Source organism: Lagopus leucura, unplaced genomic scaffold, assembly GCF_019238085.1.
Source record: "Lagopus leucura isolate 7727_CA_CO unplaced genomic scaffold, USGS_WTPT01 Super-Scaffold_100002, whole genome shotgun sequence".
NCBI classification, from domain to species: domain Eukaryota; kingdom Metazoa; phylum Chordata; class Aves; order Galliformes; family Phasianidae; genus Lagopus; species Lagopus leucura.
Window position 1 is genome coordinate 58,934,140 of NW_024962263.1, and position 25,091 is coordinate 58,959,230.

At 38.7% G+C, this 25,091-nt stretch overlaps 1 protein-coding gene across 6 annotated transcripts in view; it reads left to right on the forward strand.

The window, feature by feature from the left end:
- Positions 1–25,091, forward strand: part of SULF1 (sulfatase 1) — a 125,280-nt gene that overhangs the window by 90,083 nt on the left and 10,106 nt on the right. For all 6 annotated transcript variants that reach the window (XM_042870013.1, XM_042870014.1, XM_042870012.1 and 3 more), the window contains 9 exons: positions 1,389–1,539; positions 2,891–3,066; positions 3,867–3,995; positions 4,260–4,316; positions 5,282–5,411; positions 19,358–19,574; positions 22,104–22,350; positions 24,143–24,239; positions 24,325–24,419. In XM_042870013.1, coding sequence (XP_042725947.1) covers positions 1,389–1,539; positions 2,891–3,066; positions 3,867–3,995; positions 4,260–4,316; positions 5,282–5,411; positions 19,358–19,574; positions 22,104–22,350; positions 24,143–24,239; positions 24,325–24,419 — 1,299 coding nt within the window. The remainder of the gene's footprint in view (positions 1–1,388; positions 1,540–2,890; positions 3,067–3,866; positions 3,996–4,259; positions 4,317–5,281; positions 5,412–19,357; positions 19,575–22,103; positions 22,351–24,142; positions 24,240–24,324; positions 24,420–25,091) is intronic.

A 25,091-nucleotide genomic window follows, 5' to 3' on the forward strand; every position in this document is an offset into this window, starting at 1 on the left:
CAACGCTTCTACTATAAAGTGAAATTAGAACCATAGGAATCAATTTAAGCTAATAATAAAACAGCATTTTTTCATTTGCAATTTACGTTTATTTTTCAAAGGTAATGCTACAATTTATGCATTAAATACTGCAGCGTATTATTAGAAATGCAGAAAAATTAAAACTGAGAAACTTCATCAAAAAAAGCAAAGTCTAGATTCTGCAAATGGTAGAGGAGGAAAACAGTCATACATAGGTCAAAAAATTACAGGATACAGATTTTGTTTAGTTTCAGTTCACCTTTTAGTTGTCTTGTATACTAAAAATGAAAAGAGGATTGATGGAAAACTTCTGTACCATTTGCATTTGTATAGCAATTTTTTTCACATGGTTTTTGATGTACCTTTTCTTCAGAGGTGGTATTTATAGGAAGATATTCCTGACTCTTATTTGCTCTTTTTTAACAATCCAAACGTTTGTGGTTAGAACACCCCTCTTAAACCTTCCGTTTAATGTTGGTGCAAACTCTTAAAGCAGTATTATTTGATTGAGTAGAACTCTGTGCCATACTCCTCCTCAGCACTAGTATTGGCAGCAGTATTAGTTCAGTCTTGTTAGTTGATGTTACTCTGGCAATGCACTCTGTTTTGTACATCATTTTGGTGTGGGTGGAATTTGCACACCTGCCATATCAAGGGGCATCACTGAGATGTGTCTCAGGTGAAAACCAAGAGCGAGTGATGGAGGCTCAACATGGATCTGAAGTCAAAAGAACCAGCTGCAACTCTGCCTTGTCTCAGAGCTGACCTTGCACACAGGCAGCCAGCTCTGTGAGGTTGTGCTTAGGGTCCTTTCCATGCCTGTATATGCCTTTGGTGATGGGAGGGGAAAAAATTAATGGCTTCACAGCATCTTAAGAACTGATAACTCTGGTGTTGCTGTTCTTATCACTGGCTACTGAAATTCTTTATCTCACAGGAAACTGTAATTCTTGTGAGTTTCTTTTAACTTATATGAAGGTAGTTTTCTCATGGGAAGCATCAGGACAATTTACGTTTGTACTAAGCAGAAGTCATCTTGGATTTCTGACTCTTCATTTTTCTGCTCGTCTTTATGGGATGCATCATTCAGACAAATATTACAGGTTCTTTTGACAAATATGTCTTTCTGTATCCCAGATAGTAACGTGGATCTGCTAGCATTCTTACAGCCTGAAAAAAGTCTCAGAAGACAAGTAAAGCATTGGAAGCCACTGAAGTGATGTTTGACATTTTCCATCAGGAATGCTAGCTACCACATATAATATGTGATTTAACCATTTGTTGACTGTTGCTGTATTAAACAAGTTCCTACTTTCCTGATGGCTGTGATACTGCACAAGTGCTCAGATCCTTTCTCTTTCTCCCAGCACCCCCAGCTATAACTACGCACCAAACATGGATAAGCACTGGATCATGCAGTACACGGGGCCCATGCTGCCTATCCACATGGAGTTCACAAACGTCTTGCAACGCAAGAGACTTCAGACCCTGATGTCAGTTGATGACTCTATGGAAAGAGTGAGTTCAAAAAACTGCTGTGAATACTTCAAAATCATAGAATGGCTTAGGTTAGAAAGAACCTAAAGACCAGCTAGCTTCAACACCTCTGCCATGAGCAGGAACATCTTCTACTAAGCCATACTGCCCAAAACTCCATCCAGCCTGGCCTTGAACACTTCTAGGGATGCAGCATCCACAGCTTCCCTGAGCAACCTGTTCCATTGCCTCACTATCTTCATAGTAAAGAATGTCCTCCTACCTAATCTAAATCTACACTCTTTCAATTTAGAACTATTATCTCCTATCCTATCACTACATGCCCTGTAAAAAGAAACTCCTCTCCGGCTTTCTTCTTAGGCCCTATTTCGTCATTCTTACTAGTCAGTAACAAAATTAAGTAAATTCTTCCCTTACCTTCACCAATCACAGCCAGGGGAAAGTTCCTGAGATGCAAAGAATTACACTACATATTCCCAAACCATATTAATTTTGGTTATATTCTTCTCAGTGTAGTGCTAAACTCCTTCCTTGCATCTTCTAATTGTTGAGTGAGTAAGCTGTTGCTATTTTTCTTTGTTTGTTTGTTTTATAATGGAAAAGTCAGTGGGCTAACATAAAGACTTGTATAAACAAAAGATGCATCTCTTTTGTATTCTCATGGATAGATGCAGGTTAGCACATGATAACTTCACACAGTCCCTTCACAGTTAGTCCTTCATCTGAAATTTGGGAATTGGCAAATCACAGCAACTCAGGTGACAGTCTGCTTGTGTTTGCAAAAGTTACACAATGCAGTGTACTGCTAATTATAGGTAATGTGATACATGAACTGTTAGGTGTAGTTTGCATGACTTTTTGTTCAAAATTCAAGCACCATGACCAAAGTTCTTTCCCTAGAGAGATTTCTTCAAACTTTAATAAAAATTTACAGCCTTTTCCCCAGCCCACAGCTGTAAGGAATGGGAAAGCTGTAGACTAACACAGTAAATCAAATCTGAATAACATTTACCCTAAAGCTGTAGCTGAGCTTTGTTCCCAAGCTGTGTTTCAGTATACATTCACTTCGGACACACTAATGCAACTACATTAGTAGTGCCATATTTTGGTATTATAATTGTCTGGGTTTCCTCTCTTTTCTCAGAGTAAACTCCCCTCTGTGAAATGTGAGGCTGAACTTCTAAGGTGAATGTTTTCATCAGCACAGTAGAGACAAGATGTAAAAATGCCCATTCCCAAGATGTCAGTTTCAGTAATTTCATTGATGCCATGCTTGATTCTTTGATTCTAAAATAGTAAAATAATTGTTTTACATTATTATGCAGAAATCATGTTTTACCATGTTTAAAGTTTTCCCTGTGCTCTATTTCAGTTATACCAAATGCTTGCAGAAATGGGAGAGCTGGAGAATACTTACATTATTTACACTGCTGACCATGGTTACCATATTGGGCAGTTTGGACTGGTCAAGGGGAAGTCAATGCCATATGACTTCGATATTCGAGTTCCTTTCTTTATTCGTGGGCCAAGTGTAGAGCCAGGATCAGTGTATGTTCTCTTATGTCTTTCGTAAATCTGTTACCTAATATAAAATTTTTCTAAGTACTTGTAATATTATCACTCTGTCTAGCTTCATTTCATAATGGATGCCATGTGACTGCAGAACAATGACTCCTAAAAAGAGTAATGTCTTTCACTTTGCATATTACTGATAAGTTATAATGTAGAGGGGAAAACTGTATAACCTATAATTGCTGTAAGGCTAGGTTTCACAAATCACAGGGGAAGGGCCCTCAAGATATCATTAAGTCCAACCCCCCTGCTAAAGCAGGTACCCGGGTATTGTAGGTACCCTGCAATAGGTCACAAAGGTAGGCGTCTAGATAGGTCTTGAATATCTCCATAGAAGGAGACTCCACAGCCTCTTTGGGCAACCTGTTCCAGTGCTCCATCACCCCTAATGTAAAGAAGGAAGGGTTTGACCTGAAGGTTACTGTAAAGGTTTGGGGTTTGCCTTTAAAAAGTAGACGCTTATCTTTACTGTTCACCTTCTGCAGCAGAACGGCTGGCTATATGCCCTCCTTGTCAAGCAGAAAAGTATCACATGACAATTGCCCCTCTTCCTTTTATTGCACTTAGCTTTTTCTTTCTAGTGATGTTCTGCAGTATTGACCCCTTACTCTCACAGTTGTAGCCTTTAAAGAGGGGTTTCTAAACATAGCTCTTGTGTAAAGCTTTACGTCTTCAAATCCCTGGTAAACATTCATTACCTTTCTCATTCTAATTCTGATATGCAAAGACTTCCATATTGAACATATGACACTGTGACCTTTCCTCTTGATTCACAGAGTACCTCAGATAGTTCTGAATATTGATCTTGCACCAACAATTCTGGATATTGCAGGACTTGACACACCTCCAGATATGGATGGCAAATCTGTCCTAAAGCTTCTAGACTTGGAGAGACCAGGAAATAGGTGAGTCTCAGACTTGAGTTTTTTTTGCCAGTTCAGGAGAAAACACCTAAGTAAATCAACAACAGAGTGGGAGAAGAGATTCAATGAAAATAAACTGTGTCAAGCTTGCAACCACATTTTTCTCATTTGAAAGCCCTCTTAAATAGTACATCTATAAAACTGCAGGTATACATAAGCAGAGGGGTGTGCTTTAAAAAATTAATGGTTAACACTAGCAGTGCTGTATGTAGGTGTCAGCAGTAAATATTATTATTTTGCTTTCAGGTTTCGAACAAACAAGAAGACCAAAATCTGGCGTGACACATTCCTGGTGGAAAGAGGGTAATTATTAGGGGTGAGAGAGTTTTGGGAGAGCCTGCCTGGTGGGAACACTCTTTTGTTTTCGTTTTTTGCCCTCTCTTCTTTCCCTTTATGGTCAGAGAAGTTGTAAATTTTGCAAGCAAACTTACAGACCTGACTTGTTTCTTCATTTCCTACCACTGGCTCTGCATACTGCTGTGCTGTGAGGTCCCTGCCCCCTAAGAACTTTGAAAGCATGTTTTTCTGGCAGCTCTCCTAGCCTATACCTCCTCCTTCTTTAACACTGTACTTGTGACTACTTATGTCATCATCTGACTCATTTCTTTCCAATTCTCTGTTTCATATCCAGCTGTGCAATATCCTTTTATCAACTGATTTTGTATTTTCCACCACAGATTAGAAGCATTCTTCATTTTTGTTCTAAGAAGAGAATTACATGTAAATGAGATTTATGACTATAATACTCTTTTCTCTAATACCTCCTTACTCTCTCACCTTGACAATTCCTGTTGTGAAAATTTTCTCTATTTAAAAAAGTTCTTAGCGATTTCCTTGTGATATTTTATAGTTTTTCAGATTATGAAAATCTTGTGTGGGTACTACAAAACAGTGCATATTAGATACACTGTGCTGAATTGAGTGTGGAAGCCCCATAGTCTCTTCATCAGGGCTTTTCAGCTAGATTTTACTGCTTCACAGTATTGTCCTTTGTGAAAGAACACACATTTATGTGTGAAAGGTGCTGAACTGTATCAGATAAACATATTTCAGTAGTCTTTATTTCTCCTTAGGTAACTTCCAGAAAATCAAGTGAGCCTTTTTTTCACTACATGACTTTTTGTCATTAAAGGTCTCCAGCAGAAATGTGGGGATTTTCTTCCTTTGGAGACATTTAGCATCCAATTAGCTTTGTTTTTCCAGTTAAATTCATCATCTCCAGAGTTTGGAAAAATGTATATTAAATATTCAATTTTTTTTTTTTAAAGCAAATTTCTTCGCAAGAAAGAGGAAGCTAATAAAAACACTCAGCAATCTAATCAACTGCCAAAATATGAGAGGGTAAAAGAATTATGCCAACAAGCGAGATACCAGACAGCCTGTGAACAGCCAGGACAGGTAAGCTACAGCAATTGTAGTCCTCTGTGTGCCACAAGGAAATACATATCAAAACAAATTCAGGAATATGTCTTTTGGATCCTTAGCAATCATTGTGCTTTATTATTTATCTAAGCTCCTTTAATGGAAGGGTCCCCTTCCTTGGAAATATTTACTATATAAGATTACTGTAAAGAATCAGACAGTGATTCATATTCAAATGTCACTTCTTCTTCCTGTAGCCTTAATATTTTCAGCATGATGCTTGATGCTGTTACACAGATATAAATGCCTACTCACAAAATAAGTGGTGTTGTTGCCTGAGTAGTCCACCAATACCAGCAGCTCTGTGGTGCTTATATGGGAAGTGAACTAAATGGGAGGGCGAGGGGGCATTTTTGTTTGAAGTAGGTTTTAATTAATATTTTTATCAATAATCTTTCTGAGGAGATTGAGTACACCCTCAGTAAGTTTGCAGATGACACAAGTTGGGAAGGAGCGCTGATCCGCATGAGGATAGAAAGGCCCTACAGAGGGATCTGGATAGGTTGGATCTATGCCCCGAGTCCGATTGTATAACGTTTAACAAGGCTAAATGCCTGGTCTTATACTTGGGTCACAACAACCTAATGCAATGATATAGGCACAGAGAAGAGTGTCTGGAAAGCTGCCCAGCAGAAAAGAACCTGAGTGTGTTAGTTGATGGCCATCTGAATGTGATCTAGCAGTGTGCCCAGGTGGCCAAGAAATCCAGTGACATCCTGGCTTGTGTCAGAAACTGTGGCCAGCAGAAGTAGGTAAGTGGTTGTGCCCCTGTACTTGGCACTGGTGAGGCTGCACCTTGAGTGCTGTATTCAGTTTTGGGCCCCTCACTTCCAGAAAGATATTAAGGTGCTGGAACATGTTCACAGAAGAGCAACAAAGCTGGTGAAGGGACTAGAAGACAAGAAATATGAGGAGCAGCAGAGGGAACTGAGGTTGTTTAATCCAGAAGAGGCTGAGAGGGAGACCTCATTGCTCTCTGCAGCTACCTGAAAGAAGATTGTAGCAAGGTAGGAGTCAGTGCTTTTCCTCAGATGACAATTGATAGGATGTGAAATGGCTTCATGGTTGCACCTTGGTAGGTTTAGACTGTATAATTAGGAATAATTTCTTCATGGAAAGAATGAAGAAAGCCTTGGAACCGTGATTGAGACAGGCTGCCCAGGGAGATGATGGAATTCCCAACCCTGGTGTTATTTAAGAGATCATAGAATCATTAAGGTTGGAAAAGACCACTAAGATCATCTGGTCCAACTGTCAGCCCATCACCACTATGCCCACTAACACATGGCCCTCAGTGTGACATCTCTGTATTTCTTGAACACCTCCACAGACTGTGACTTCACCACTTCCCTGAGCAGCCTGTTCTAGTGCTTCAGCACTCTTTCTGAGAAAAAATTTTTCCTAGTATCCAACCTGAATGTGTAGACATGGTGCTAAGGGACATGTTTTAGTGGTGGAATTGGTGGTGCTATGTTGATGGCAGGTTGTGATCAGCTTAAGGGTCTTTTCCAACCTAAATAATTCTATGAAATTAAGAAAAAGTGAGTCACACCCCAAATTTTGTTCAGCTGACTCTCAATTAATACTGTATCCATGGCAGTGTATGAAGCTGAATTTTCTGAGGAAGAATTAGATGGGATGCCTTCCCACTGACTCCATCTCTGAGTAGTGCAGGCAAGGTCCATGGGCACCATCACACCCTTCTGCCTTCCCCCTCGTCTCCATCTCTGTACACCTCTCCTGAGGAGTGCAAGGCGATCTCTCCCAGGCAGGCACTCACGCTTTCCCCTCAGATGTTTTCTCAGGCCATTGCAGCCAGCTGTAGGCCTGGCACTGAAATACCGACCTACTGTTTTGAAGGGAGTATAAAGCCTTACTGTGCAGTGCTTGCATCTGCAGCCACCCACGGAGCTTCACCCAGGTCAGGTAGAGCCCTGTAAAAGAAACCCAAAGGCACTCTGGAGAGCTTGTGCACTTACAGACATGTTCCTTCCTCACCTTGCTCTTGTCACTCATTAGAGCATAGTGTTACGGTAAATCTCCGTTAATCCCAGGTTGGATGGGAGTATGTTTTGGCTGGCACATCCGTGGTCCATTTCTCTGCCACAGTTCCCACCTCACACATGCTCCTAAAACTCAGCCACTTTTAAGGGAGTGTGCACAATATCGCAGTCTCACCCAAGGGCAAAGTTTTCAGGAGTTCAAACACTGCCATTGTAAACGGAGATTAAATCTGAAAAACTGAATATTTTTATAAAAACCAGAGTAGATCAGTGGAGTCATTTAGACTGTTAGACGCTAAAATGTTTAGTTTTAAAATACTAAAATATTTTTTAAATTATTTCTTATATTTACTACGTCTTATGCCAAAATCCAGGTTTGTAATAACTTTTCCACATGTGAATAGATGAGGTTAAGTGTCCTGATGAGGTATCACAACTGAAGCAGATGGGAGCATTGCCGCTAACCCAGCTCCCAGTCCCCAGTGGCAGACTTGGCTTTATGTCCTGTGCTGGGACTCACCTCTGATCCAAAAGCAGAGGAAGGGGAAGGCACTGAGCTTAGAAAGAGCTGACAAGAGCAGTGGTGCTTGATACCAGCTGTCCCACCTATGGGACTTCTAGATGCAGAAGATACCTTCTCAGAGCCCAGCAGCCAGGCATTACAGCTGAGTGAAAGACAAGGTGAAAGTGATCTTCTTATGAGAAACTTTCAGTCCTTGCCTTTAGTGCATATGAATTATGTTCCTAAGCAAAGACAGTAGAGCTGTCCCTGATCCGTCTAACATCCTGAAGGCATCCTGCAAGGATACCGATGTTCAACGCACCTGCATACAGAGCGTCCTGAGATGCATTAGCACATCCTCTTGATGTCCTCTGGGCTCTTTCAATCCATGGTGCACAACCCGTGGATCTCACGCCGCATTCACTCGCATTCCAACCTTGTGAAGCATAGGCAGCTTCTCCTGCAGGGACTGGCTACGCACGATACTCAAGGGCAAAACAGTGAAGAATAAACTGGATGTGAATCTAAGGAGCAGCAGTGTAATAACATAACCTTCAGTGAGGCATTGCAGTGTGAAATGAGTGTCTGCAAAATTTTTCCACTTAAAAAAATTCTTGAAGAAAATTAAAAGTTAATGGACCAAATGATTTCACGTTAGCCCAGATGGTTTCCATTGTTTAATACTGAGAGATCATCATTTAATAGGTTTCTCCAATAGATTTCATCTACTTGTTTTGCACATCTTGGAAAAGAAAAGGAGGTAATATTTGTTTGTCAAACTTAATTTCAATTGTTTGTCTTTTGAGGTTAGTATCTTTAATTTCAATTGCTTGGGTGCATATGCAGAAAAATACCTTAATGTTAACGTATGATAGTTGCTCATACTCCCTACGTTTACACTACTCAGTTGCACTTAAAATCATTTAAATTAAAATCACCTTCAAAATATGTGATTGCTGACAAATTTTTAAAGAATGCAATTATTAGTCACAGGGAAGTTGCTGTAAATGTCTGGAACTGTAACGAACTAAAAGAACAGTGCAAATTAATGCACTGTCTAGTATATTGAGAGCATGTTCTTCATGTTACCTTTATTCAATATCCAGTTCATTTGAAATTGAGAATGCAATTGGGAGTTGAAAAATAAAAAATGTTTTTCTTGTTTTAAAATGAGGTGTGATCCTGAGACCTGCTAATGATTGCATCTTCAGGAAAACAATTGTTTTAATTTGTTTTCTATTAAATAAGTAACCTGGAATAGTTAAGACACTTTTTAAATGGAAAATTTCAAAATTTCAATATTTTTTTTTCAATTTCCAATGTTTACTCAAATGTGGCTAAGCAAAAAGGAAAAAAAGAAAATACTGAACATCTTTGTAATTTCTGTAATTGTTTCATAATTATGTCTAAAAAAGAGAGGGAAATTTAGGCTACAGGGTACAGTTAGCTGCCAATCAGCAAGGTTTTTACTTACAAAATAGAAACTGTTTTAATTTCTTTAAGAGAATACGGTTACAAAATGCACATGCAAAATACAGTTAAACTGTTTTTATTGTGATTTTTTTTTTCAGAGATTCATAGATTGGCTCATTTTCATTGTTGCCCATCCTCACCTTGCTATTTTTCGTAATCCTCTTTATGGGAGAATGGTTCCCAACAGTTGTCACATTCTCAAGAGCATAGCAGAAATCTGATGACTGCGCAGATATGCGCACTTTTGAGTTACATTCAGCTGGTCATTAACTTGAGCCAACAGTGATTCCTTGCAGAAGGGAGAACCATGCATACAGAGTTGCATTAGCAGGAATAGAGCTAATGGGTCATGGGAAATGATCACTTGCCTCTACGTGGTGTGCATTTGGGTTGGGACCTCTGTTAATCTGGATTTCGTCCAGTAGAGGACCCTGGAGGTGGTCAGGAGGGGCAGTGGTTTGTTTCTCCAGAGGCAAGGGGGATCTAATTGCTGCCTTCAACTAACTAATAGCTAGTTAGAGAGAAGACAGACCCAGGCACTTCTTGGAAGTGCACAGCAAAAGGGCTATAAGCAATGGTCAAGTTGCAGCAAGGGAAATTCTGAGTAGGTGTATGGGAAAAAATGTTACTATGAGCGATTAAGCACCAGAGTAGGTTGCCCAAAAGGCTGTGGAAGGTCCATCCAGTGATATTTTCAAAACCTAATGAAGTCGTTCCTGCTTTGAGGAGGAGGTTGGAATAAATGACCTCCAGATGTTCCTTCCAGTGATTGCATGTGCTCCAGATCTTTTTTCTTGCTTAATTCCTAAGCATGAGGATTTTTGTTATCCTTGTTCTCCTCAGTTTCATAACCTGGGAAGTGCTGCAAAATTTTGTCTGTCTTGTCAATGAGATCACCTGCCATGTTCAGAAACAAATTGGCTTTTAGCTTCTGCCCCGACCCAGTTGTTGAGCTGTGCTCAGTGACATCGCAGCTGGTCCTGTTCCACGCAGGCCGGAGTCACTCCCACTGCACAGGGAGCAGCAGGAGGATGGGCTCTGCTCAGCTCTGGAGCTTGGGTTGGGGTAAGAGTTTCTTTTGCAGTCTCTGCTTTACATCCCAGAGAACTCTTCAAGAAATTATGATAGGAACCATGGTTTCTGTCTTAGTTTGTAAGCCAGATTTGTCACCAGGTTATGTGATGTGACTTACTGAGGTCACCTGATTGAGCTCAGTTGTTTTAGTAGTGACTATTGATGGTTTTTGTTGCTTAAATGGTATGCAAGATCTTTTTTTTATATTAATACATATTTCCTCTCACAGCTTTACTTTAATAAGGTACACGTTACAGAAATACTTGTTCATCAGCATCATTGTTACCCACATTATTGTTTTAAAATGGGAATCAATTAATGCAAATGTTTAACTACAATTTTATTAGTTTTCCAGGAGACCAGAAATAATAGCATGTAACAAAGGTTTCTCTAGATTAAAGTGGCCTTATCGTGACACAAATCTCCTCTCAAATTCCCACTGAAACAAGCTGAGATGAGAATATATGTTAGTTTAGGAGGGTTAGAGGCAAGCTGCTCTTAAATCCTCTGGCAGGTTATTTTTGTTGAACTCACTCCATCTTCTTAGATCCAAAATCTTATGGATACTTAGCAGATATCAAATAAGAGCATGTTAATGGTGTTTTCATTTATGCTTTTTCTTTCTCTCTTCCCTTACATAAACATGTAATTAGAATGTTGAGTTAATTCATCAGTATTTATTCTTTTTCTCCAGCAGTCTGAGTCATAGGAATTTTCCTCAGGTATGATTTTGATTTTTGGGACCTAACACTGTTTCCTGGATAGCAGTTGCCTTTTTAGATCTTGTGCTGATAGGTCTGCAGTCTCCAGTGTACTACTCAATCCATTATTTATAATCAGTATCGAGTCCATAGCCAAACATACGTTTTTTTCCTCTTGTAAAAATTACACAAACCACAACTTTCTTGTAAAATTTTCCCAAGAGGGAGAAAAAAAAAAAAAAAAAAAAAAAAAAAAAAACCACCCTCCCAAAATGAAGACTGTGAAGCTTTGTGTTCAAAATTTCGGCTTAGATTGCATGACTCAGCAACCAAACTAAGACTCAGGTCTGTTTGTTTTATGAGCATACATCTCCAACCATCTGCTCTGCAGTACCTTCCAGTTTGTAAACAGCAAAGGTCTGAAACTTGTAAAGATCTGTAGTCTACTGCCAGCTCAGATGAGCGCTGACAGTGGGCAGAATGGAAAAATGTGATGTGCTACACATGTTTGTATGAAGTGCATGCCCATGAACCCAAACTCAGCTATAGATGTTATTCCACAGTCACTGACCTTCCTTGTGCTCTTTTCATTCGCCTCAGTATTAGAAATGTGGAATATTGGATGTCTTCCCTGGGAAATGTATCCCTGTGCTGCCCTAAACAAATAATGTTCTGCCTGGAGAATACGCCTGAAGACTGTACAATGAAATTTTAGTTAGATTAAGTCTCAATGTATTTTACAGCCATTTAAGGCTTTACAGGTAGTCACTGGAGACATGCTGCTGAATTTAAGCATCAGCTCTGTGGTAAACGTGCAAGATTCTTCTGGCTGTGGTCCAAACAACATGTTATATAGTCTATACAGACCTTATTCTTCACATATCCTTCACTATTTAAAAATCTAACACAAGTACTGAATTTTATTATTCATATTTATATTTATCATGTTGTCATATCAATGTTTGGTATGAACACGTCTGTAATACTGAAGGAATACATGCCATCAATCAGCTTACAGATAATATTGTAAAGGAAATTAGAATGTGGCTTATTAGGTGTAGTCTGGTTTGGCTCAAGTATCTATGTTCTCATAAAATAAATATCACAGACCATACATTTGTAAAGGTCAGCTTTATGACCAGCTGCAAAGTATGAATAAAAACACATAAGCCGGTAAGAGCTGGACAGAAGTGTCAGATGGCTGGCCAGGAACTGACAGCCAGACCCCAAGCACCCACTAAAACCCAACTAAAATTATGATATGGCACATAAACATCACTCATTGATCCTCCTGCTTTCAGAACAACCTCCTGGCGATTACAGGAATAGAAAGGCACTGGTCATGATTGTACAGGAGTGCATTAACATATTGCTATTTCATAAGCTACCTCCTGCCTCATCTTGTTTTTCCATTTTCTATCACATTGCAGCTATTCAAACAGAACTTCTTACAGCATTGCTAAAGCAAGATATTAGGAGCCAAGACAGCGTAGATTAATAAAAGAAAGAAAATAGCTTTTTCTTCATAGGAGCAATGTTTGTTTGGGTTTAAGGCAGCAACAGCTAATCCCATCAACTTGTTTTACCAGAACATCAGTTCAAGACCATCTCTTCTTTTCCCTTTGCACACTGGTACCAACTTATTTTGACATCATTCAGAAGACCGTCTACACTCAAGCTTAACTGGAAGCATATGTGTTTGGGACCAGTTATGTGTTTAAAACTAAGCATATACTTCAGCCTTTTCACAAACAGCTCTACAACTATTGCTCAGTTTAGACCCTGCAGAATCATCTCTCATAGTTGACAGAAATAAGTCTGCTCTTTTGTTGCTCAAGAATTCTTAGGAATTTCATAAATTATGATGTCTCTTGTTAAAATCTCATCCTGCTTACGACATAGAACCAAAACTGAAGATAAGTTCCTTTATCTCCAAAGAGAGTCCTTCAAAGAATGGTATTTTGTATTTCAGCCTAAATATTTAAGCTTCCTAGTAAACAGAGGACTGTTCTTTCCAGATTTGACAGTTTTTCAAATCTAAGTGATTTGGAATCTGAAGCACCAGTTCTATCCAGATAAAATCCAGAGATATCACAGTCTGGAAAGATTTTCCTTTCATCTCTTTCACAGCATAAACAGTATTTAATGTTTTTGCTGCCATCTTATCGGTGTTCCCTAACAGAAGGACTTCTTGGCAGAATGGCACACTAACAAACAATTTTATGTACCAAAAGCATCTATACAAAAAAAGCCCCACGTGATTCAGGAATTCTTTTTAACACTTGATGTGGTACTCCTTTGTTTTCATACTGAAGTACCCAGAGAAAGACAGCATAAATTAAGTCCTCTGCAAATTAAATGTGTATGACCCAGGAAGAACCCATTGCTATTGACATTCCTATTTATAGTTGAATGGCTAGATATATCTTTGAGTGTCATCGACACGCTTGCACCTGGCAGTAGACATTTATTGAATAACAACAGAAGTCTGTTGATGTTGAATTGCTGCCACAGACAAGATAATGGATTTTGCAGAGAATGCTGTGGAGGTGATGTGTTTGATATCTTGACCTAAATGCCCACACTTCTAGATCTGACACTGCGTTCCATGCATTTTTTTATAAAATTGAAAACTGCTAGAGCCATGATGTTTAAAATCAATCATATCTGGACATCACGAATACAACACTGTATAATCTGGAAACCTGCTAAGATATTATCTCATTCTTCTGTTTCTGAAAAACTGAGATCGATGGAAATTGGCAAATTTCACATCATTATTTCTGTTACACAATGATTAATTTATTCATTCTTCTTGTCTCCTCCAGTACTATCTCTGTGTGTTTAACTGAACGTGTTTCTAAGTTGATCCTACACTCTCCCCCTTGTATTACATCAGTTCTTACAGGACAAATTGCTTTTCTGTTGAACATTGCACTTCTCCAGAAGACTTTCTCAGAGAGTAAGCCCATATATAAAAAATCATGTTTGAACGTGTTCTGGATCTGAGAGTTCCACAAAAAGCAGTCCAGTGATGAGGGAGTGGCGAAGATAGCAGGATCTGCCCGAATGGACGGCGTCAGACCACTTCTAAAATGAGATTTCTATTGCACAAAAAAAGCAGCAGTTCCAAATACCCCGAACAAATCTGGCACACTATCCTGGTGAAACAGCTGCACTTGCTTGCAATATTCAAACACTGTCTGAATGTGACAACTCAGTCATATTTCCAGGATCACTTAGGAGCCTAGGTCAGAACCAAGGTTTATGACTACGCTGCGAGTATGCACAGAGGACATAGCCTTACGCCATAAACATTTCTCAGTGCTCAGGTCCAGTTCAGCAGAAGTAAACTTCTGCTTGTCTGCACTATTTACCACAGCCAGCAAACTACAAGGCACTTCTCAGCATGTTGCACGAGAAGGACTTTTTGTATGTCACAGAGAAAACAATAACAGGATTCAGTTCTTGTTGCAGCAGCACACCCAAACCCACACTCATTTGCTGATATTGTCACATCAGGTCCCTGACACTCAGGCAGGTCTGCTTATTGCTAACAGAGAAAAGTGGTACTCACATACAGGCATAACAGCCATATGTTTTCATCTAAATCCTTTTCCAACATAATTGTTTATTTTTAATCAGGGAAAAAAAAAGAAAAATCTGATCTTGGTGGCATGTTTAAGTTCATGAAGTCTTCCTTTTCTTTCCCTATGATGAGTAATAATTCTCGGGTCAGTCATTTGTTACTGAAATGAAAAAGCATCTGTACGTTGTCTCTGTGTTGTTTCCGATCACGTTTTTCAGGGTTTCATAGCTTTGAGATCGTCTGACAAAGTATTTTACACTGAAGAGTATGCTGCAAATACGGGGTAATTACATTTTATCAAGATCCTTAGCTTGCCTACTGTTAAGACACCTTTCATGAATTGTCTAATTAATTTCCCCTCTCTATGAAGCAACTCTCTCAAAATTGTGACAGTCTATTAGCTAAACAATGTTGATTTGAATTCCTGCTTAAGTGGATATTCATAGTGCAGCACAGCGCAATGACTTATGCTGAATTTATATTTTTATGCCTGAAGTATGTTCTGTAATGAAGTAAATTTACTTAACTTTAAGGCTGTGGCACCAACTGATATCAGGAAATTGCAACCGAAGGTAGCTATTGAATCATTTGCTGTTGACTTTCTCACGTAGCTCTACGTTGCAAATGGAACTTTGCCAGCTGCAGTGCAAAGCAAAATGACCCAGTACAAATAATACACTTCTAATCAGTCCGTTTACTCCTCTTTGTCTTTGAAATGACCTTATAAGGGCAAATTTCTAGCCCCAGATGAAAATGTGTCATGCTAATGACATCAACCAAGGCAAAGCTCCTACTGCCGTCCTACTGCAGCCTTTCTGTCCTATTGTGAGCCTTTCCATCGAGCAGCAGACATCCATCCTTATGCATTCAAACTTCAGGTTGGGCAGAGATAAAAGGACCTTGAGCTCCCAAAGTGATGCTCTGTCCTTTTGTACCTTTATATCCTCCAAAATGCTGCTGCAACTTGCTTTTCCACCTTTACTTCCCTTCTGAAGATAAATTGAGGCAGAAGGAAAGCTGAAGGTGGACAGATGAGGCAGGAGCAAAATCATTGCTGGGGGGCAGGTGATGAAATGAAAAGAAAGAAGGAAAAGATGAGTCAGTGACAGGAAAAAGGGCTGACACAGGTTAAGTTTCATAACGTGACTGAAAGGATATAACAACTTGTTGCAGTCAAATGGCAGGCTCTTCCTTTTTCTCTCCCAGTTGGGTGGGGGTTTTTTGCTTTGTTTTTCAATTCTGAGTTAGTCCTCTTGTCTCTTACTGATAGAACCTAAGTCAGCATGCAGCTACAAGTAGCGACCATCCCTTATTCCTGTGGCAGCAGTGAATTTCCAGATCAGCTTGGGTGTTTTGTGGAACATCAAAACAAGAAGGAAAATAAATTTGGGGAAAATAAGAAAGCATATATAAATTAAAAGTTAATGGAGACATAATTATCTTCTATATGTAGCAATGCTTTAGTTTAGTCTTGTTTTCTTTTGTTTTGTTTTTACAAAGGAAAAATAGAGATTCAGAAACCAAATCTTGTATTCCTGGATTTCAAAGAATAGTTTGGTATTCACAATAGGAAGGAAGGTAGGCTGGAAAGGGGCAGCACATCTTTCAGAATCTTCTTTTATGTGCATTAATGCATTTTATAGATCTAAAGATGAGCAGAAGGATCATTATGTCTTACTGCATAATGCAAGATCAGTTCATGATTACGCTGGCATGGGCTAGGTTTCAGGAAAGTTAGTCTAAAAATTCCATCTCAGAACTCTGAAGCATCTTTATAATGACACATTTAAAAGTTAAAAAAAAAAAAAAAAAAAAAAAAAAAAAACTGAATCACATTTAATCCCTGTTTTAAACAGAGAACTGTTATTGGCTCATATTAGACACAGAGTGTCTTGTTTCAGTGTTAGTCATAATACTCCTAAAAATGATCTAAATGGCTATTGAAGCCACTTTTGGAACTTCTTGCTATAATTAATGTTAGACAAAGAAAATACTTATTTTACTTTCAAATGGTGCTTTTGAGACTCATTAAGAACTAGTGCTGTATGTTTATAAATGTAACATACTCAAAAAACACAGGAACTATAACACTGCACTCACTTCTTATCCTGTAGCGAGTTTGTCTTTTTGATATAGGAGATTGCGCTTGCTGTTGCAGAATAAAGTCTTGAAAAGTGTTACAGCTCTCAGGCACCTTTGTTTGTAGAAAGTGCCCTTGTCACTTGCTGCTGTAGGTTTATTCTGAAAGTCTGGGCCTGAGTATAATTCCTCAGACGGCAGTCAGATGGGTGCAGGCCCATTTAAACGTGGTTTGGTGTTCTGTGATCAAAGGCACGCTGAACCACAAGCAAACCTTCTCAGTTTGGGATCCATCTTTTATCTCAGACTGCACTCAGCCAAAGTGTGCTGTCACAGGGCTGTAGGTCAGAGCCAATATTTCAGTGTTTAATTGAGAAATACTTCTGCCATTAAAAGGACCACAGAAAGCCCCAAACAGTTATATGAGTGGAGGTACTGTAAGTATATGCTTGTTAATTAATTTTACCTCTCCTCCTTCCTATTCTTTGAAGTGACTGTGTGTAAGTCAGAAGTTGTTTTCTATTGTGTGCAACCACATCAACTCACTCCTCAGGTTATCAGGTCAGTAAATCTACCTGAGGCTGTTTTCTTTCTTCATTCTTCAATCAGCTTGACAGCACCACCAAGAGTCCAGAGCAGTCATTAGCTAATGGAAGAGACTTACTGAAATGGGTCTGCTCTGATATTAGTGTTCATTTCAAAAACTGAGTTGGGAAGTGCATTAAGACCAGCATCTAGCTGTCTTGCTGTTATTAATGAGGAAAGAAAAACCTAAGGCTGTCCATTCATGGGAACCAAAAAAATACACTGTATAGCATGGGTTGTAAAACCTTTTGGCTTGCATGGGCCACACTGAGTGAAGAGGAATTGTCTTGGGCCACATGTATGTAGGTTGCTCTGAAAGCAATGCCTCCTATTTATTTCCATGGAAACTACAACAGATATGATGAGCACAGTAAAATTGATTGAGCAAATTTTGAGCTATAAAACACTATTTTTCAACATAATCACCACCACTACCTATGTAGTTTCACCAGCAGAGAACAAGAGCCTGTAAAAATCTGAACAAGTGGAGGTGGCTGTTGCAACCCTATCCAGCCAAACTTAATGACTTTGTATGCAGTCTCATTATTGTGGCTTTGTAAGTGAACAAAGCTCACTGGCTAGTAGTATTATAAGTAACTATAGCTATTTCTAGTTCTCCTACTGTTATTTGGGCTACAACTTGCTTGGAATCACAGACTTCTTAGCATGTGCAGTGTTTTATGCATGCCAGCTATTTACCTGCTGCCACATATGGCAAGCTATGGAAATGGGCAAAGAAGCGCCGATCTGTCACCACCTATCCATTAAAAAAAAAAGAAAAAAAAAGAAAAAAAAGAAAAGAAAAAGTGCAGCCTTTTTTATGACAGTTCAGTGTGGAGAGGAAATTAAAGTCTCTGTTAGTTTCTTATTTGAAATGTGGAGACAGTGGGATCCACTGGAAAAATCCACCTGGGTTCTTCCATCTGGATTCAGTCATGTTGATAATCAAGTCAGTCAGATATTGTGCAGACAAGCTGGAAAAATCTCTGTTTCCTCTCATTCTCCCTTACTTGCTCTTATATTCAGCACATGTACAGTGTTGTACAGGTACTCCTTCCAGACTGCACTGTTTTCTCACCAGCCTGATACAAATCTCAAGACTTATGGATCCAAAGGAGTTTATCCGAGCTGATTTATTTATTTGCTGTCCCTGAGGTTTTTCCCTTTGCTCTTTTCTGGGAGTGCTTGTTGCACTGATTCCATCTGCTGGGGGGAGTGAGGGGCCTGGGGAAGTTATGCTTTCAGGCTTCTCATATGAATAGTCAGCAGTATTTTCAGGTCTGAGTGGCATGGTTTGTAGGGATGTGTTAGGGTGTAGTTCCTAACTCTGGCCTCTGGTATGGAAATAAATTACATGCTCTTAGTGTCATAGTATTTTTGTTTAAATCACATCCATGATTTGTCGTCCTCTTTTCCAAGGAACCCCACAATTGAACCAGTTCTTCTTCATCTGTGGAGATTTTTAATTTTCCTGTGAATCACGTTAAAAATTCCGAGTTGCAGAACAAAGAAGCAAAGTTTGTTTTTTCAAAGGGCAAAAGAGTCTTGGTGAAAACAGCTCTGACAGCTGTATTCCGTGGCTCAGTAAATTAAGACTTTTTACTTGCTTGTTTCATGGATGTGTTTAGTCTAGATACTCTTGATTTATACATCATTTTTGGCTGAGTTGTGTTTTCTTTATGCAGATTCACAGCAATTTCATTCAAGCTTATGTTTGCCTAGCTTGAGAGAGATGTCGAGAAGGATGTGAGCAAATTTAGTCCCTTAAAATGTTTCCCACCTCAGTTTGTTCTTTAAGAGACCACTTAGTTTTGAAAGAAATTTGCTTGTCATCTTTTGCAATCCATCTGAGAGCAGCAGGGGTTTGGAAGGCTGCTGGGAAGTCATCCTCACATGTCTCTCTCTCTCTCTTGCAGAAGTGGCAGTGCACAGAAGATGCTTCTGGCAAGCTTCGAATTCACAAGTGCAAGGTATCCAGTGACATGCTGGCTATCAGGAAAAGGACCCGCAGCATCCACTCCCGGGGATACAGCGGTAAAGATAAGGACTGCAACTGTGGAGACACTGATTTCCGAAACAGCAGGACCCAAAGAAAAAATCAAAGACAGTTTCTGAGAAACCCCAGTGCGCAAAGTAAGTGTTCTGACCTCCTGTATGCTGGGCTAAAGAACAGGGGTAAAGGCTCACAGTGTTGGTTTTATCCTCAGCATACAATGAATACAATGTAATTGGCAGCTGGGTTCTACATAAATGCCTCTGTAATAACAAAAACGATAAGAACCGAAGTTAGCCCTGCACAGCAGTAAAGAATACAGCTCAGGTTGGCCGTGGTGGTGATGCATTGGTGCCACCTATCGCGCTGGTCAGACACGAACCTGGTGTCATCTGCAGTTGAACCAGTGCCTTTATTTGCTAAGACAGTCAAAGCAAGTGTTTCCTTGCATCGTTAACACCAAATTCAAATGCTGTCTGATGGTATCCCTAAGACCTCTTCTATGCAAGACACTGAGAGGCCATGACTGCTGGCAGAATGAATTTTTGCACAGCTGCAGCTTCCAGGCTGTACCGGGAGTGCTGCAAGGAAACAGGTTAGATTGCAGTGTCCTCTAGTGGAGCGTGGTCTGAAGGGAATGCACAAAAGGGCTTTAAGACAGCAGTGCTTGGACTTGTCTCTGCTAAGGATTTATACTGCAAAAACCTGTTTAAGAAGACACTATTTTAAATGGAACAAGTCTTTTAATCTATCTGCCCGATGATGAAAGTGAAGTTTTGTAACCATCACAATGAAAGTGAACCTGGATTTCGGGGGCTTTGCTCAAGAACAGGTTATATGTTCCTGTCCTCTGTTCAGAATACTAGAGTGGAGAATGAAATAAGTAGAGATAAGCCTCTAAAACAGGAAGATTGTTGAGTCATAAGAAATGCAAAAGTTAGAAGATGCTGCACAGATGTCTATGAAATAAGAAAATGGCAGTATAATTCAAAATATTTCCTGATTTAAAATCAATACTACACTGCAAATGAACAAGAATCCTTGGTATTCTTTGTACATTTAACCACAATATTGTCTGTCTTGAGTTCTCATTGTTCAGATTAAATGCCGCCTTGATATAATTTATTCCATTTGTCCAGTATGATTTAAGAAAATTCATAGTGTGCACAGGCAGACCTCCGAAAAGTCTCCATGTCACCAACTACCGGAGTGATCTTCAAACTGATCAATACTCCCCCAAGTGATAATTTCAAGGGGAGATTCCTACCATTACCTTGGAAAGAGGAGGGTTGCCACGGTACCAGCAAGGGTTGGATGGGGATTGCAATTAGGGGCAGCGCCTTGGGGAGAGAATGTGGGGAGATGGGAAAGGGGCAAACAACTGTTGAGAGCATGTGAAGGGGACATCAGAAAAAAAGCAATTTGTTATGCTTTTCTCCTTTACAACATTTTCAATCCTCTTTAATTCCCCTCATTCTCCTCCTCCAAATTCCCTTACTGTTCATCTGAGACAAACAGAGTATCATGATGATGAAACATTGTTAAGGGAATGACTGGTTCAGGCCTTTAGATGACACTTGAATAAGATGCTTTTGTGCTCCAAAATTTTTTAGTCACTTGATTAATAAGCAGTATCATCAGACACTGTTACAAAGCCAGAATTTCTCCCATCCGATCCTGTGAATCTTTCTTCACTGTTTCGTTAACGATTTATATAAAGCAGAAAGGTACTTTGGAACTATGGTTTTTCACTGACTGGGAACCCTTTTTTTTTTTTTTACCTGACAGCAGGCAACCTCTGAAACAGTTTAGGAGGATAGGATTGTTTGAGTAAAAAGTTGAATGAGGTTCACTATCTGCACTTTCAAAAGATTCTTGCCTTTTCTGGCTCAGTATGAATCTCTCAAAGGCCCTAGAAAAAAAAACTGCAATAGAATCTAACCTAAATGCCAAAGGCAGTACTCTCCCAGAGCTCTTGCTTTATTCTGCTATGCAGAATGCATTTAGGTAACAAAAAATGTGCTCAGCATGGATGTAACAAATGGAAAACAGAGCTCACTTTAACTCTACGACACAGCAAGGTTTTGGAGGACTAAAACTTGTATTCATAGATATGAATGATCTGTGTGTGTGTCAGAGTTTTTATATATATATGTATATATATATGTATATACATACACAAGTGTATGCACTAATATATGACAGATTCTTGCCTTTTTAAAGGATCCTTTTGAAAAAGTAATTGTAATTAGGAAGCATAAGTCAAATTTATGATATATACCAATTTACAGGTGGTAACATTGTTTCACAACACAGAATGGCTTAATTTTCTAACGGAGTTCTAACCCTGTAGTTTCTGGGTTTTTTGAGTGTTGCATTCTAGATACCTGATTTCTGTGACACTTATTTTGTTTGGAAGTATAGTTGCTAACTGTGGCATAAGACCAGGCTAGCATGAAATGCAGAACACAGAGCATTCAGGATTTCATGCTGCTCATGAGAGGGTGGGCCCTGAACTAACCAAAGATAATGAAATACTGCAAAGCCACAGAAGAAAAATAAGCTGTTAATATTGAACAGCCTTCTTGCTCTTTGGAATATGCTAGGTGTTTAGAGCAGGAGTCGTGTACATGTGTATATGCAGCTGTGGATGTTTCTTTCTTCTGCAGAATACAAACCACGTTTTGTTCACACTCGCCAAACCCGATCCTTGTCTGTGGAATTTGAAGGTGAAATATATGACATAAACCTGGAAGAGGAAGAACTGCAGGTGTTAAAGACCAAAAGTATCACCAAACGTCACAATGCTGAAAATGACAAAAAAGCAGAGGAAACTGATGGTGCTCTTGGTGACACGATGGTTGCTGATGGCACTGATGCTATAGGTCAACCCAGTTCTGTCAGAGTGACGCACAAGTACAATTGCTTTTTCTACTTATTTCCTTTAGATTAAGTCTTTTTCTAATTTCAGTCTTAAAGTTTTTTGCTGTTTTATAGTTCCTGTATTAAAGAACTTACAATTGTTATTGCAGACAATTTTAGATATGTTTGAGTTGTGCTTGTTTTAGGTGGAATCATACCATTGTAATATGAGCATTGAAGGGAGAAGTGTCAGGCTTTGTTTTTATCTCTGGGAAGCAGGCAACTCTAGAGGGAGAACTCATCCTCCATATCAAAATACATATCTTATAATGGATTAATCACCCCATGAAGCGGACACTCCTGCTGTTCGTTATAAAGGCTGGGCAACCAGCTTAGCACAGAGACCTAAATTTAAGATGACTGAAATCCTACTCCAAGTTAGGACGTATTAGATCAGCTACACCATCTCTCTTCTGGCTTAGTTGTTTGCAGAAAGCTAGCATTAACTAAGCTTCTTTAGACTCATATATGCTTGAACAGACCCATCATTTTTCCATCCTGGAAATTTAAATTCATTTTTAATTTTTAATCTTAACAAAATTTAAATGAAAAGGCAACAATTTCAAACTCTTTTTCTCTTAAAAGTGGTAATACGATTTATCTGAAGTCAGGCAAACACAGGCAAAAAGTCTTTTAATTTAACTCCCCTATCATGTTTGAAATATAAGTAGCATTTATCTTTTTTTTTTTTTTCCAGAAACATGAAGAATAACATAAATGTTAATTTTGAACATGTAAAAATTATCCTTTCTTTACATTATCATTTCCATGACATTAATAAAGCCTTAAGTGTCTTTTTGGAAAATATTTCCCCATAGAGGATTTTAACTTCTAATAAATATTGCTTTCAGAGTGCCAGTTCTATGAGTGAAAAAAAAACCCAAACCAAACAAAAAAAAAAAAAAAAAACAAACAAAAAAAACCCAAACCAAACAAAACAACAACAAAAAAAGCAACCATAGTGGGAGAAGTTGAGAAGAGATAAGCATTTAAATCCTTCTGCTTTTCTCAAAAATTTAAAGAAGGGTTATGATGGAGCAGGGCCCAGGGAAGATTGTGTCTCTAAGATAGGAATATTTCCGTATTTATGGATGTTCTTTTCGTCAGCTTAGAGGATTTGGAAGTCCAGCCTGTTGTCTGTTGGATTCTCATTCCACATCCTTGGTCTTCCAGTTATTTTGTTTCTTGATAGCACCATTTTTCCAAACATTGGTATGCATTTTTGTGTCATTGCACCACTTTATTATGTGAACATTCTTTTTTTTTTTTTTTTTAACCACATCTTTGAAATCTACCACATCTTTTTGCTCTAATTTTGTTCCTTATTATCCTTCTACTTATTAATTATATGTATCTTCTTTACTCACTGATTATATTTGTATTCTGTTTGTAACTATTTTTCATACTCAGATGATGGGTCTCGTTCATGGGACAAAAGGGATATATTTCCCAGAGCTGATGGCAAAATGAGTACATTTTGTTAACAAGACTTTTCATTCTGAATAGATTTTAATTCCATTGTGGTCTAATTTCTGATTGGATTAAGAATCTCACAGCTTTTTTGCTTAGCATGCACAGAGGATGTGTAGAGCATGTGTCGTGGATGAGTGGATTGATGGATTTTGAAGAGAAAACAGATTTAAGCAGACAATTATACTGTTGTCAGCATGAGAAGATATTCTAGAGGTTATTTATAAAGAAATTATTAGAAATGATGGAAAAAAGAGAGTAATAGAGTAGGCAGTTGGGGAACCAATGACCACCTGTTTTCAATTTGCATCTACAGGTGTTTTATTCTTCCAAATGACACTATTCACTGTGAAAGGGAGCTATACCAATCTGCTAGAGCCTGGAAGGACCACAAGGCTTACATTGATAAGGAGGTAAGGGATACTTTAAAATGTGAATGTATTTTTTGCACTGCTACCTATTCAAAGAATAAATCTGATTGAGCAATGATCTCTGCAGATTGAAGCTCTCCAGGACAAAATCAAGAATTTGAGGGAAGTTAGAGGGCACCTAAAAAGAAGAAAACCAGATGAATGTGATTGTACTAAACAGAGGTAAGATAGATGACATTCAGTGCTGGCAGTTACACTGATTGATAAGGTTTATATATTTTTCAAGTTTTCCTGTTTTGATTTGAGATTTTTGGTTGGTTGGTTGGTTTTTGGTTCTTTTTTGTGGGTCATTTTTTCTTTTTTCTTCTTTTTTTCTGAGATGGGAAACAAAGAATATAAGAGCTACTGATATTTATAACTACTGTAGATACTCATAACTAGAGTTAGCTTATTGAGATGTCATCTCCAAAGTAGGGAAGGAACGAAGCTGATTCATAATAGGAGTGTAAATATTTGTGCTCTCTATCTCTCTTGGATGGAACTTATTTCTCTATTGACCTGGAAAAAAAAAATCAAAGTTATCCTATTTCTGGAGACACATATAAGTGACAGAGTACATATCTTAATTCAGGAAAATAGAAGCTGAAAATGGAGGACTACCAGATCCAAATTTTAGTTAGCTCACTTTTAAGAGTAGAAACTACTCTTAGAAGATGCATGTACGAATTTTAAGATTAAATATGCTTGTATTCTACTAACGTATTAAACATAGCTACAGTTTTACTATAGCTCATTCACACATATATAACTTCTTTAAATGAAATGGAAATCGTTAGTCATTCTGTGTAGTTAGGAGAAAATGTCAAAGATGCTTTGTTACTGTTTCGATTTTGT